The 15050-nt window shown below is 46.0% G+C and overlaps 1 protein-coding gene across 3 annotated transcripts in view; it reads left to right on the top strand.

The window, feature by feature from the left end:
- Positions 1-15050, top strand: part of LOC126547913 (GTPase-activating Rap/Ran-GAP domain-like protein 3) — a 587729-nt gene that overhangs the window by 485502 nt on the left and 87177 nt on the right. For all 3 annotated transcript variants that reach the window (XM_050195966.3, XM_050195964.3, XM_050195965.3), the window contains 3 exons: positions 2396-2514; positions 5449-5513; positions 6785-6851. In XM_050195966.3, coding sequence (XP_050051923.1) covers positions 2396-2514; positions 5449-5513; positions 6785-6851 — 251 coding nt within the window. The remainder of the gene's footprint in view (positions 1-2395; positions 2515-5448; positions 5514-6784; positions 6852-15050) is intronic.

The raw sequence follows: 15050 nt of genomic DNA, 5'->3' as shown, positions 1-15050 counted from the left end.
GATGATTTCGATTACTTGCGTTTCTTGCAAGCGATATATGCCACCATTGGCGCGTCCGTACTCCACCCTGAGTCTTTGGAGGACTTAATGCCAGAAGTGCAGGCTAGGCGTTTACACTAGACGCATTCACTGCGTCACCAGGCACCGTGTTGTCAGTGCGGGTGACCGGCTTGGGAGCACCAGCTGCAGGAAGTAGCGTCTTTCTTACGACGGTATTAGTATCTTTAGTAGACGAAGACCGTTTGCGGTGGGCACGGCTCCGTCGCACTTTGGCGGTGGCCTCTTTGTGCGTTGAGTTGTCTGTCACCATTTGTTTCATGGGGACCAGATCAACTTTTACACTTGAAATCAGTCGCAAGGTAAGCATCCGCGCTGTACTGCTGAGAGCATTCTCGACATAAGGTCGAATTTTTGCATGTAGCGCTGACATGCTCGATCTTCAAACAATTACGACACCGAAGAGGTCTCGGTATGAAAGGTCGCATTGGAGAACGAAAAATCTAACTTTCACATGAGACGGTAAGCTGCCTCCCTTGAAGGTTATCTTCACACAACGCGATTCTCCTAGGCGATGGACTTCCATAATAATTGCATTCGCTGTGGCGGGTTTAACCAAACTAGGCAGGGGGGCTATAACGTAAAACTATTCCAAACTTTTCCATTCCAATTCTGCAATCAACCCTCCGCAATTGGTCAAAAACTTTTTGGACCACCCCCACTTCACCTGTCTCTCACGCGACGTCATGAAAACCGCGATAGCTCCTCATCTGATATGACGTGTACACACTGATTATGCATGATTTGACCGAACAAAAGAAAAATAGTTATTTCTGATTTCACGCCTTTTCCTCATTACCCCTCGGCTATTGGTGAAAAATTTTAGGGCTGCATCCACTTCACCTGCCTCTCACGCGACGTCACAAAACCGCAGAAACTCACCGCGTCAAAGTGACGTGTACGCGTTAAAGATGCATTAATATGCCGAACAAAACTGAATTTTCTTCTGAATAGCCGCAGGCTGCCCCGTTCCGAAAGGAATAAAAGATGGCTGCCGCCGATCGCTCAGGCACTGGCTACTCGCACCTGCCGGATAGCATGGGTTTATTTGCGTGTAATAAAACTTTTTGCGTGGCCGTGTAACGTTTTCGAGCACTTTCGGCGTGTTTACGACCTCGTTCTGCCAACTCTTCTTTGCTGAGAATCCGTTTTAGCATCATCCTTAAGCTTCCGTTGCATGCCGCCGCGATTTTCGACCAGCCATCGCAAGCTAAGTAAGGGAAAGTCGACCAATCGCAGACGCCAGCACCACCCTTTTCATCCGGTTATCGATTTTCAGTGCAGTGGCTCGGCCCCGTCGAATCCCCCTCCACTTGGGCGTGCTCCTCTCCTCTTGTGAGCCAATTAGAGAAGACAAGCCGCTCAGTGTAGGCAATGTTATTCGTTTTTCAAGCAAACAAAAGTGACCTCCTATGAACGAGGAGAGCGTTTGATTGGTCTGTTCAGACAACCCAGCTAGTGACCGCCCGATACTTGCGTCGGCGGTTACGCAAATTTGACGTCAGGAAATTAGAATAAAACATATTGGAATAGTTTTACGTTATAGGGCCCCAGATCGCTGTCGTGGATTGACTCATCGACATCGTAAATTGCACCTGATGAAGTGTCTCTGTCCTGTGGTATTATCTTGCGAACATTTATCGTGCCCAGTACTTTGACTCTGCTCAAGATACCTAGCGCTGCTCTGTTTTTGACATCGACTGCGGGAATATTCTTACGGGCATTATAATATCCGTAATATCACCAGGAGCAAGAGCCTCTAGTGAGACAGATATGGCTTGCCTGTTAAGCCGATTCAGGTCGTCGGTTGGCGTCTCGGGCAAGAAGAGGATGATGTAGGCCTTGTCAGTGTTCTTTGCCATCGCCGTCGTCCTTCTTGAAGACGAGGAAGCAGTGACGATTCAGTCGCTGCCTATATCGCTCATGATGTGGTTGCGCTTCCTCGGAGCGCTTGATACTGTGACATCTGTCTCGCACGGATGCCTAACTGACTCCTCTTCCATCACCGAAGGTCTCGGGAACAGCGCCTGCCGAAAACACGCAAAAATACTTGTAAAAATGAGAGCAATTATTATTGTTGTTGTTGTTGTTGTTGTTGAGCCACTTCGTTTTCTGTGAAAGCATTATTGAAAGCAAGCAGGGCAAGCACTTATTTATCAACACGACTGAAATAAAAACTTCCAGCTTTTCTTTGCTCGCGTTCGTAATGTCCTAGCTGTTTTTCATTTGCCTGCAATTTGTGTGCATGGACTACCAGGTTAGTTGTGTAGTGCCACTAGTAAACGCTGCTACTTTTCATGATGCGCCCTTTCTCTAATTCATTTTCATCATCTCGCAGTGCACCAAAACTACGTGGGTTGCGACTCCGAGAAGACGTGCTTCTTTCTGTCCGTCGTGTTGTGCGACTCCAACACGCAAGGCCTGCAGCAGTACCGTGCCATCCTCTGGAGGAAAACGGTTAGTACTCGCCACGTCGCGACCCACCGTGTGATGTGACAGCTGTGCACCCGCGCCTCTTTTTTTTTATTTAGTTTTTCATAAAGACGCTTTGTCAATGAACGTCGAATGAGAAGGGGACGCTTTTGCTTCCGCAGTTGTTGAAACCTTATGTGTGTCACGAAATGACGCCGTGAAATCTGATCATATTTTAAACTGAGTGCTCGGAATGCTCGGGTGTTATACGTCTGTGGAAACAAATGCGTCAGGTTTCCTATATAGTATTTCGCGAATCTCCCCCCCCCTTTTTTTTTTGCTTCATAAACTGATGTTGTTCTTCACCACCATCAAGGAACAAACTTGTGTCCTTAATGTCGGCTGACATGTACCATACTCACGGAATGAAACGCGACAGAGAAACTTGAAATTAGAACACTCCGTATGTGCCTGGCACTCAAGAGTGACACGTCATATACGAATCTTGTTGCTAAGCCTCATATGGACTCTTATCTAAGAGTATGAGCCAGAATTATTCCGACGTCGCATGAGCTGGAGCCGGTGAAAGCGAAAGTATGCAATAATGCCTTGATTTGGGCGAGTTGGTTCATTTTGACAAACTTTTTAAAATATCGCTGTGGAAAAGTCCTCGTCCATAGATCCCGTCCTGTCGTCTGTGTACTTCTCGTCCTCGTCCATAGCGCTGTTTTAAGAAAACTGTGGAAAGCATGCGCATGAGTTAACTCGAAATTGACACGTTTAATTTCGTGGATATAGTACAAACGAAAAATTGGTAGTGCTGGAAGCTTTAGAAGCTTTAATCCGTTGCGGTTAACAGCGGGCAAACAAAAGACGCCTCAGATTGAATCCAAGGTCTGTACAATCGGAGTTCTCTTCGTCAGGGCTGCCTTGGCAAAGCCAAGACTCCTTTTCGGGCAGAGACATTTCTCGATCGGTCTACCACTGTTGCTCACTTTGTCTCCACCTTCCTGTGAGCCTCTGTTTTGTTTGGATTTGTACGCGTTCTTTTTCTCACTTGCGGGCATGATTCTAAACTACCACCTGCCAGTGTGAAGGATGGCCCAAATGAAGCTTTCTTCATTAGCACCTTCATGGCGTGACTGGCTCCGATAAACGTTTTCATTGTATCTCCACTGCGTTAAAAAACTTGTCCAGCAATGACGTCGTGTCTGTCTACCTGTACGAAGTGCTTAAGTAGCGAGCGGCACACACTGCGCTCTCGAAACTCCGGAGTTCTTGGAGAACGCTGTGTGTACAAATATCGAATCTTTCCGTGCTTATTTTCAAACATATTTCTAGATGAAGAGCCTTGAATGTTTTCGGGCGAAAAATGCTGTTTTGTTTAGCTAACGATCTGAGAAGACAGGAACGTAGAGCAACGAAGGAGGTAAAATGATATTGAAAGGAAAACAGATAAAAGCATCGATGCAGTAATGCAGATGTAAAGCCCATGCGCCATTATTCCTTTGCACCTATTTCCTATAAGTTCTGCATTGATATTGTCACGTCGTGTAGTGACAGTGAAGAACCAGGCAGTGCCGGAACTGTGAGTCATGAATCTAAATATTTATTGGGCGAACTTATTCCCAGAAAAACAAGTAGAACACAAAGCACGACGACAGCGGCGTGCATAATCGTCGGTCGTCGAAGTCTGATCTTACGGTTCCAGTCCGTTCGCTATTTAAACGTCTATCACATTGTTGCACAACAGTCGCACATGCATCACAATGTGCACGTGAGGTTACATTATAAAAATAGTTAGGCCCTTTGGGTTGTATTTTGTCCTCGAACAATAATCGTCATCTGTCATGCCCGCATTTCCTTTCTTTAACGCTGCGAGCCCGGTACTTCCTAGTCACGAACGGCTCGCGCGTTATCATCTTGACACCGCACTCTCGACAGGAAAGTAGCGAGCGCCGAGTTTTCAAGAGAGGAAACGCAATTAAAGCAGATGACGATTATTGTTTGGGGACAAGATAAGCTCCAAAGGGTTTAAACTTTTTTATAGTGTATTAAGAACACTATCCTGTCATTTTTAATCACCCCAGCTAGCTTTGAGTCACACAGTTTCAGTGCGACTCGAACAAAGTTGTTTCGAAGTAACGCAAATATCTTAATGGGCACATGTGCCGCATTTTCTCTCTTTTAACAGACTCACCGACAGAACTACTCAAACAAGCCGGGATGCTAACTCTTCAAAACAGAGCAAAACTAGCACGCCTTAAAGCCACTAACCAACTGATAAACAATCAATTAAATCTGGATACCTCACGATACATAACGAAATCTCAAACGAGGAAAACATGTCATAACCCCTCCCACACACTAAACGAGTATCCATTCCGTACTGACACTTTCAGGTATTCTTTCTTTTCACAGACTATTCGCGATTGAAACGCTTTAAACGTGAGCTCTGTTAATAGTTCACCGATAACTGCCTTTATCACACTTGTTGAAAACGATCTGCTTACATCTCAGTAATTATTTTTGCTTATTGTCAGTATCTCTTTGTTACTACCTTTGTTTTGCACTTTGTGGCGCAATTATTTCTGTCCAACCCAAATCCTGCAGCATGAACCTCATTATATATTTTTACTCCTGCTGATGTATAAGTTTATTCTATGTATTAATGTGTATTTCTAAACCGTTTTACATTGTCATGTTTGTATGTCAACATACTTTTTGAATGCCCTTTCTGTTACGATCCCTGACGGGATTGACAGTATTGCATAAATAAATAAAATAAAATTAGAATATCGCCAGCCACAAATTAAACGTTGAAGCCTATTTTTACTTTCGAGCTCTAAAGCCAAGCAAATATGACGTACGGTTTTTCAGACCTATTATAGCTTCACGGTGAGAGCACGATCAGAAATAAACATATTATAGCAACGTCTTGCCTGTCTCATATCTAATTTTGTTCACCCCTACTTACAGGGAGCCCAAAGAATATGCCTATCCCACACACCGAACAAGCCACTTACAGTCAAGTCAATACTGAGGTAAACTTGCTCCTCTGGATATATCTTTGGTGCGCGGGAAGGGGAAGGAAGTTTTTCTGACCTGACAAGTGGGCTGCGTATCGAATGTGTATTTATGGAGAAACTTTATGCATGCCAATACGAGCCTAGTTTTGCAAAATGTTTCTCGACCCCTCTATAGTTGCATGCCTACCTCGCGTTTTCGGCCGAGCCCGTCTTAATTACTTCAACGTCGAGCAGAGTGCTTCGCCCCACCCTGCAGCCCCGCCCTGCTAAACAGCGCCGACCGTCGTACAGGTTATCGCTGGCCTTCGGTTTATGACTTGCCACGTTATGGGGAGGGCCGCTGTCAGATGCACTACCGACAAACCGTCTTTCAACGTTTGAGAACATTACACGTTGGAAGCCTGCATTGTGAACTCTTCGTACATCCATTAGTTTTTTTTAGCGTTGTCCTCCTGAGCGTGGGACACGTTCATAATGAACGGCTGGTGAAGCAGCGGGCAGCCCGCGCGAGATACGTGTTAAATTGTTCTAACCTTCCTTTCTTTAATTGAACTTTAGACAAAGAAAGCAAGACAGGAGATGTCGAATAGAGCTCATACTTCGAAAATCGAAATACTTCCTCTTGAGCCTTATTCTCAAGGCTGAAGAGAATATTGCTTTATTCTTATTATCAAGGAGGCCGAGTGACAAGCTGCTTGCTGCGCTGCTATTTTTCTTTTTTAAATTCCAGATTGGCTGCCTTAAGGCATAGTAGTCCGCGCTGCAATTGTACCTGTTCAAATGCATGAATGCGTACGCAGTGCATTAACGTGTCTTGTACCAGACGTGTTGCCGTGTGAAAGCGCAGTCCGCGCATACTGTACGCACGCACTACGCGAAAGCCTCGTGACTGAAAGGACCGCCTTCTGCGGAAAATCTCTTTCCCCAGGTCATTCTCCAAGTATCGTGCACATCTACCATTATATCAGCACTGCTATTCAGAAAATTCTAATTATCTCGGGACGTACAACCACCTCATTTATTCCACTTTAATGATTCTCTTTAGTGTTTCTTAACTCTAATAATCGTCTTAACTGTAATAGCTCTTCTTAATGTCTTTAGCAGTTTCCTAACCGCAAAGAAAGAAGATTCACGCGTTAGCCTTCAACCGATTACCCCGCTCGCTGCGTTGGCGCCGAACCCTCGGAAGTATAAAGCAGTTGTCTGACACGCACTTGCTCCGTTTTATTCTTTCTTCGTTTATTTCTTTCTCTATCTCTGTTTCCTCCTTTTTTCTTTCCTTACAGCAACTTCGAGACACTGGACAGGATCGAAAAGGGGCCCAAGGAGATCTTCACGCCTGACATTCAAAAGGTGGGCTCCCACACCCGCGGGGTGTCTTGGTTCTCGCCTCTGCTCGCTTCGGCCTGCGCGCATCTCGCGACCACGGTCCCTCCCCCCCCCCCCCCCCCCCCCCGGACCTGCGCCGAACTGACCTTGGGCTCCTCATGATGCGCACGCGTATACAACAAGCCGGCCGAGGACCCTTCCACAAAATATGCAAGGGCGTGCGGCATAAATTTTAGCAATGGCGTTGCCGGGTAATCGAGACGGCACCGTTCGAATCTGCATGCATAATCCCGCCTCATCACGACCCTTCCATGGCGATCACTGCTCCTTCTTCTTGTTCTGCTTTAATGGTAGTTTCGTTTCCCTCTTAATCGCATATAGAAAGAGAGCGGCTGCGCCGCGAACCCGCCTGTTTGCCTTGGCAAGCGCCTCACCGGGCGCCTCCACGCTTTCTTTCCAGCGGCTAAACATTTGCTCAGTGGCGCGCGATGGTGCGAAAACAAAGGATCCGTGTGCGGCCGTGCAAAAGACGGCGAATATATTACTAATAGATGGTCGGTTTTGCGTGTTGATCTACAACGTGAACTGACACTGGGGACAGAAATGCATAGAGTATGCTGACGAAGAAACGCCGGCATGGTTCAGGCCTTCCTTTCTTTCTTTCTGTTTTCTTTTTTTTATCCTTTTTTTGCGCGAAGAACAAGGATAATGGAGACAGATGAAACGGTCATGCACTCAATTTTCCGCGGCTGCATCTTGAGGCCTGAGTTGATCACTCGCGTCTCAGTGCCATAGAAATGAACGATAGAGTGAACAGCACAGCATGGCATGTTTTCATATAAGCTGACAACTATGAAGAGGTTCGAGTGCGATGAACAGAATCGACCAACTTCCGCACGACTTGTTGATCAGTCAGGTTGTATGAACAAGCGCACGATACAAATCGTCACCTTTTTTTCTCCCTATCAGCAGAATTGATGCCGTTGCGGGGGCTCCTTCACCTTGCATGCGTGGCACGCGAAGCAGCTATAGCCAGCACTTGGCGATGGCTACTTGCGTATGGAGCGTTGTAACCTATGGTGTATAACAAAAAAATCGTGCAGATCCCGATACAAGCGATACAAAGCGATACAAGGTGGACCAACGTGCTTGTGTAAATTGAGTAGTGCGGTGGGTCGTGAGCGTACGTGCCTGTGACGACAGCAGCATGACGAGAACTACGTTGAAAACGATCGTATGGCGGCAATGACATGATTTCTACGGCGACCATTCCAGGCAAGCTTATATGGCAGTTGTTGGTTTTTAAATATGTAAGTAGACGAGTGCAAACTAGAAAAACACAGATTGTGACGTCACCAGCGGCTACGCGTTTTGCAGTCACACGTATCTATGCCAATGTCATGTAGCGTATGTAAAACGACGATGACACGTGTACTCCAGCGAAGAAATGTTAAAGCGTGACTAACTTGGGTGATCACGAAGTCAGCACAACAGTACACAGTTTGTGCGTAGCGTGCTACGAGGAAAGTACTGCGGAAAGTCGACCCGTCCCGGTGATAGCGCCGTCTAATTAACATGGCGCCTCAGAGCGCGATCTGCCGCAAGGAAAGAAGACGAGAAAGTGGGTGCACGCGCCGAGCGTTTCAAAGAGCGGGCTGGCTTTGGAACGAGAGAGGTATGCATGCGATCGGCTTAATGCGCAGGCAATAAAAGAATCAGGGCCGAGTGGCTGGAGCACCGGGCTGATATCCTCGACGGCAGAGCTTTGATTCAGCCGTCGGTCACACATTATTTTCTTTTTAGTAAAACCCGCCGTGGTTGCTTAGTAGCTGTGGTGTTGGGCTGCTAAGCGTGAGGTCGCGGGATGGAATCCCGGCTGCTGCATTTCGATGGGTGCGAAAACACCCGTGTACGTTCAGGTGCACGTTAAAGATCTTCAAGTGGTCGAAATTTCCGGAGTCGCCCACTACGGCGTGCCTCATAATCAGGAAGTGGTTTGACACGTAAAACCCCATAATTTAATTTTCTTTTTATTAAAGCGAGGCGAGACAGTAACCTACGTACCAGCGGCGCCTTGTGGTGGGCCCTTTAACTCATAGTTCCATAAAATGATTACTGCAGAGAAATCTGGCAATGTAGTGACTTCACATGGCACCAGTTCAAATAAATTCGTCTACATTTCGTCCTTCTAGTTCCTATCTCCCTTGTGGCTTCCTCTATTAACCTTCTTCAAGTAACTTTTGCATCAAACATTTGTTTTATGAATGTGGTTAGCGTAATTTACTTTGTGATCTGCTATCCAGTAGTTTCATCATCATCATCATATTTTTGTGCATGGCGGGGCGAAGGCCCCTCCCAGCGAACTCCAATTACTTCGTTCTTGGGCCAGCTGCCCCTATGTTAATCCTTCGCATTTACTAATTTCATCACACCACCTCATTCTATGCCGCCTCTGTTCTGTTGGCACCCATTCTGTAATTCTGATAGATTATCTCTCCTACGTCGTTACATGGCCTGCCCAACCCAGCGCTATGGTAAAGAACCGTTTCGAAGATATAAAACAAAATTTTCTGATGGTGGCTGCTTCTGTCCAAACGTCCCGTACGTATGTTGAAGGAGGCATGCGCAATAAATTCTCGTGATTTATTCATTCGCTTTATTCATTCGCATATTATTCATTCACGTGGCGATATGAATTAGCCGCGAAAACAAAGCACTTCTATTACCTAAAGGATCGTTGCTAGGCAAGTACAAACAGAGCCTCAAAGCACCATGAAAGTCGAACCTACTTTGTTCACAAAGACGAGAAGCGCTGAAAAAATTCATGTACTATCTCTTGATTGAATGATGGCAGCGCTAGACTTCGCTCTAGTAGCTTTAGAATGAATTAAAGGAACCACGGGAGATTATCATATCGATGAAAGATCGGTTCTCAAAATCATTGAAACAAATACGGTTTCATCTTTTACATGTGAAATAAGGGAAACCAATCAAATTTAATGAATAAGAGCACGTCCAGAAACATGCCGCCTAGCTTGTATCGGGGGACTATAACTTCGCGAGTAGGCAAAATGATATAGTTTTAAGGCATTGAGAGAGTCTACGTCTTTACGTTCGGAAAGGCTCAGATTGTATTTGTTTCTTCTGCGATGTCTTGCATGACAGAACAGGGATAGGTAAACTGAGCTTCAAAAAGAAGCTAGACTATGTTCACCGCCTCCCCTCTCGCGAAATCACCATGTATTGAATGTGCTAGAATATAAGCGCCCCATAAACTGTTTTAAATGTGTATTTTTACCCTACAATAAATGAGTGAAACTGCCAAGTACTTCAGCTATCACGTTCCTTATGCACTTCTCCTTGCTGCCTCCAGCTCCTTCGAGAAGTTTCATGTACCGTTTTTCATTATCTTCTGTCGTCGTTTTGTTTCTCTCTCTCTCTGTTTTTAAATCTTGGAACACCTATTTTGGGGATGCCGTCTTGGTGAGCCTTGGTGAGCCAAGAAAAAAAAGGAAGCTTCCTTACCGTAAAAGATACATGCGTTTGGTGCTAAATTTCTGCGGCGCGCTATCTCAATCGCTCTCGGATATCAGTGTTGCTGACGTCCGTATACACTTATAAGCACGGAGTAAGATATACAGGAAAACCGACTTTGGCACTCGCCATGCAACGCATTTGCTCGGTTCGCTTAAAGGGCACTCACCAGGCCCCATTGCAAATTTTGGTTATTTATTTATTTACACATACTGCAGCCCCTGCTGGGGCTATAGCAGGAGTGGATAATACAATACAAGAAAGAAATACAATAGGCAACAAAGAAAGTTTAGGCGCAGTGTTGAGGGAGTACAGACAAGAATTAATTTAATGGGAGAGAACGGTTGGTTCCTGGTAGCGAATTCCATGCTTCAATTGTTTTAGGGAAAAAGCTATACTTCAAAGTATTAGTGCGTGCAAAAAATGGTGTAATGTTAAGCGCGTGATGTCTCCTACTAGAAGAGATTTTTGCAAAGGTGATATATTCATTACTGGAGAGGCGACAAGATGAGTGAATAATGCCATGAAAGAATTTTAAAGAATTAACGTGTCGCTGTTCGGCGAGAGATGTCAGGTTGAGTGAAGACATGACTGACGATGGTGAGAACTGGTGGTCATAACGTCGGTAGACAAATCTGATGGCTTTCCTTTGTATGGCCTCAACTATGTCTATTTCGTACTGCTTGTAGGGATTCCAAACGATACTACCATATTCAAGTATATGTCCTGGAAGCTGTAAAACGACGTCTAATGAGCATTTTCCCGAAATATTTGTTTTTTCGAATTGGTTTATTATTGTAGGAGATAGAAGAAATTAACTACCCTGTTACCATGTCGCAAGACGACGAGCGTCCCTGCCAACGGATAAAGTCAACGCAGATACACACACACACTTTCTCTCTGCATCTGTAGTGTTCCCAAGCTATGTTCCTTCCCTACTTTCTCCCATACCGGAGCCAAGTGAAGTACCGCGGCATCGCGCCAGCCACCTCATATATATATATATATATATATATATATATATATATATATATATATATATATATATATATATATATATATATATATATATATATATATATATATATATACATATATATTCGCTCTCTTCTATTTTTTCTTTTTTGTTTTGTGCGGCGGTGCGCCTTCCGCATTGGACGATGAGTGATGGTGAGTTACGAAACGAGCACTGCGAAGAGTCATTTGTGCGTGTGACCGTGACTCTGACTGGGAACGAGGTTCCTCGAGAGGGAGGGCACTCGTCGTTTGGTTTGAAATTTTCGCTCCTTTTGGGGGGCAGCGCGCAGCATCGTAATACTTTACAGACAGGATCGTAAGTGCGTCACGTATACGCTATCCTTGTTTGTTTAAAATGGCCAGGCCTGGTTATGAGGGCCCTTTAACAATGCCGCAAAGCCACTCGCCCTCAGCGCTCGCAGCACGCCGCCGTGCTCTCTCCTCCGCTGCTCACCCTCTCCGCAACAGACCTTCACAACTGTTTCTCCCCGCAACTTCTGTAGGCTTCAACTTTCCTCTCGTCGCAAGAGAAATGTAACACTGTTAACAGAACAGTTGGCTCTGCCATTTGTCTTACTCCGTGCTTATAGCCCAGGAAACATCTTGAATACTGTTTGTTTTTGGCACGTCTTTGGAAGAAACCGATGCGGGCGCATATAGACACTTCTGACTGTTCCACAAAAGAGAAGGGGGAACGGTGTTCTTTAACTATCCGTAGACGGGTCCTTTTATAAGCGTTCTCTCCTATGTATACAGTCGCGTGGTCATGCCTTGCATGCGTGGTCGCTAGATCGGCTTCGACGTCTCTGCGTCGCAGTTACCCCATTGCTGCCTGTCATTTCAGCGCCAACTTTATTCCGGAAAGAAAGGTACCTTCAACGATCTGTGCGTCGAGCCGCGTAGATGGCTCGTGCCGAGTTGGTACACGGCTTGCGTCGCAGTTTCTTCGTTTTCTCCCTCTTAACACGCGTGCTCGCCTCTTCCGCTGCGTGATTCGCAAAATTACGTCCTTCGCACGGCCTGCGGAACGCGTCTATATAGTTGCGGGAGGTGCGGCCGAAAAAAAGAAACAACAGGGGGAGGGATGCGGAGGTTGGGGTATAGCGCGTCAGCGTTATCGTATGTAGGGAGAGAGCGGCGCATCAGAGCGTGTTCGGCCGGCGCACGGCGGCCAGAGAGAAATAGATAGCGTGAGGTAAAGGGATGGGGAATAAAAGAGGGAAGGAGGGGGGGAATGGCGCCTTGTGCCGCTCGTACGCACGTTTTACGCATTCCGAAGAAAAGCAGATTTGCTCTCGCAGCATCACACCGAGCTGCGCTCTTTTGGGAATGTCGGAGGCAGTGTACATAACGAGCCGCAGCGTCCTTTCCCGTGTGGCCGTGTCTTTCGGTTGTCCTCCGCTCTGCTGCTGTGTTTTATTTCGAGGTAGTTTGTTAGACAGGAAAAAAAAAAGAAAGAAAAAGGAGAGGCAGAAGGATTAGGGCCCGGCCCGCTCGCCCTTACGCACATAAATACGTGTGCTAACAGACACTACTGCCATAGTAAGAATACGGCGTCGCGTCTTTACGGCTGCCTGTGCACGGCCACGGTGGTTTATCTGCTGGTCTTTCTTGCTTTTCTTTCTTTCTCGCTGCGGCGTAAGCGAGTCGGCGCATTAATTTAATACCGTTGGCCGCTCTTCCCTCGACGAAGACGCCTGCGTGGTGGCTTGTTTTCAATTTGCGTTTTCGCGTGCCCAGCGATTTCTGCAGCTTGGGACTGTAGGAAAGAAAGAAATGAAGAGAGAAAGAAAGAACGGAAGAAAGAAAAATGACACGTAAGGGTTCTTTTGACACGCGTCAGCGAATTAGGTTTCGTTATGTTTTTCTTAAACTGCCCACTTGAGCCTTCGAAGGGCACTAGACTGTGTACGTTGGATTAAGGCGTTGTTTTATGTACATTTACTACACATTAACTTGCTAGAACACGAGGAAGCCAGATCTGCAGCCGCTCCAGTATTGAAGTGGGGGCCGGCGGTGCCTTTTCATCCGTCTCACACAGTGAGCGGATTTTGATCGTTGCCTGGAGAGCGGAGTATGCGAAGCACCCCCCCCCCCCCCCGCCCCTTCCCTATTCGCTTCAGTGTTGCTCAGCGGACTACTTGAGGCGCTCATTTCGTAACGTACGGCACTCTTGGGCACAGGTGGATAGTAGTGCACGCACTGCTAAACCAAATTGCTCTTGCGGACTTCACGACGAAGAAGGCAGTGCGGAGGACCAACTCTCAATATATTTTCTGACCACACCGAACGGGGGAGACACTTTACGTAGAACTTGGACACTTCTCTAACTAAAGAGAGTCGTTTATGTGATTAAGCGTTGCAGTATATGACATAGCCGGTGATGACGATTGGAACGCTCTTCCATAAGCACCGCATTTTCCGGACTATAGTTCACGCCATAGACTATAACACGTACAGTCAGCAAAGTCAAATTTGGCATGAAAAGTTTTATTTTTTCGATTGTCTACGAGCAGCGTGCAGTTGGTAAGCAATAGAATTGATTCTCCAACAATAAAATCCTGGGTCCTTTATAAGGCTGCATAGAAGTCAGTTGTAAAACCTGTAATGACTCTCATTGGAGTCGTTGGAACAAAACAAGCACGTCCGATTCGACGAGCGGCACGTCAATCTCATCATCACCTTCATGATACGACATCTCTGTGCAGCAGTTGTTTAGTCCGGCTTTTGTGAGACCATTGAGGACAACTTGACATGGGACTTCGTGCCACGAAGCAATGATTCACTTGTAACTATCCTTCAAGAAATACTACACCGTCCCTGGTGTTCCTTCTTAATTTTACGCGTTCTCTTATTTCTTATTCACATTCCACGAGATTTTGCGAATGTCCTCAGAAATATAATTACTGAAAAGCAGCCCATTAAGTATCGCGAGCAACATTATAGTACCAGCTGGAAACATTGGTCGCGCCATAACGATCATTTACATATGTTATTTAGCAGGGTGAAATGTTGCAGGCGCAGCCGGGTCTCGTTTTATGCAAGCGCGCGCGCGCATCGTTCTCTAAAATTAAATCGTGTGTAGTCCGCACCCATTAATAGTTCGCGCCACGCAAAATTTTATCTTTTTAACATGCGTAGTCCACGGACTGTAGTCCAAAAAATTCAGCACATGTATTTTGATGCCGTCAATTTCGTTGCATGCCAAAGAGAAAGGGGTCATAGTGCGCCCTAGTCTTTGAGAAAAGGACGTAACAAACGGATCCCTAGCCGTCAGCAATTAGAATTCGGACCTACACTCACAATTTTGCGCTCTTCTACTGTAAGGCAGGCCATGTTATTGCGTAGAATAGATAACCAGTGGGTACAGAATGGTTGCAGAGTTACAGAATGGATGTAAAAAAAAAAAAAAGTGGAAGCGCAGTCGAGGACCGCATAAAACTAGGCGATGGGATGAAATTGGTAAATTTGCAGGTATAGGGCGGAGTCGGCTGACGCAGGGCACGGTTAATTAGAGATCGCTGGAAGGGGCCTTTGTACTGCAGTGAAAATAACATATCATGATGATGATGATGATGATTGTGATTGTGATAACCATGTGAAAAGCAAATGACGATCAAAATGGTACAATCGATAAAGTGGCACCTGCAACCACATCCAGAAATTACCGCC

Source organism: Dermacentor andersoni, chromosome 1 (assembly GCF_023375885.2).
Source record: "Dermacentor andersoni chromosome 1, qqDerAnde1_hic_scaffold, whole genome shotgun sequence".
NCBI lineage: Eukaryota > Metazoa > Arthropoda > Arachnida > Ixodida > Ixodidae > Dermacentor > Dermacentor andersoni.
The sequence above is the reverse complement of the archived record's forward strand: the minus strand, read 5'-3'. Positions and strand labels throughout refer to the sequence as shown.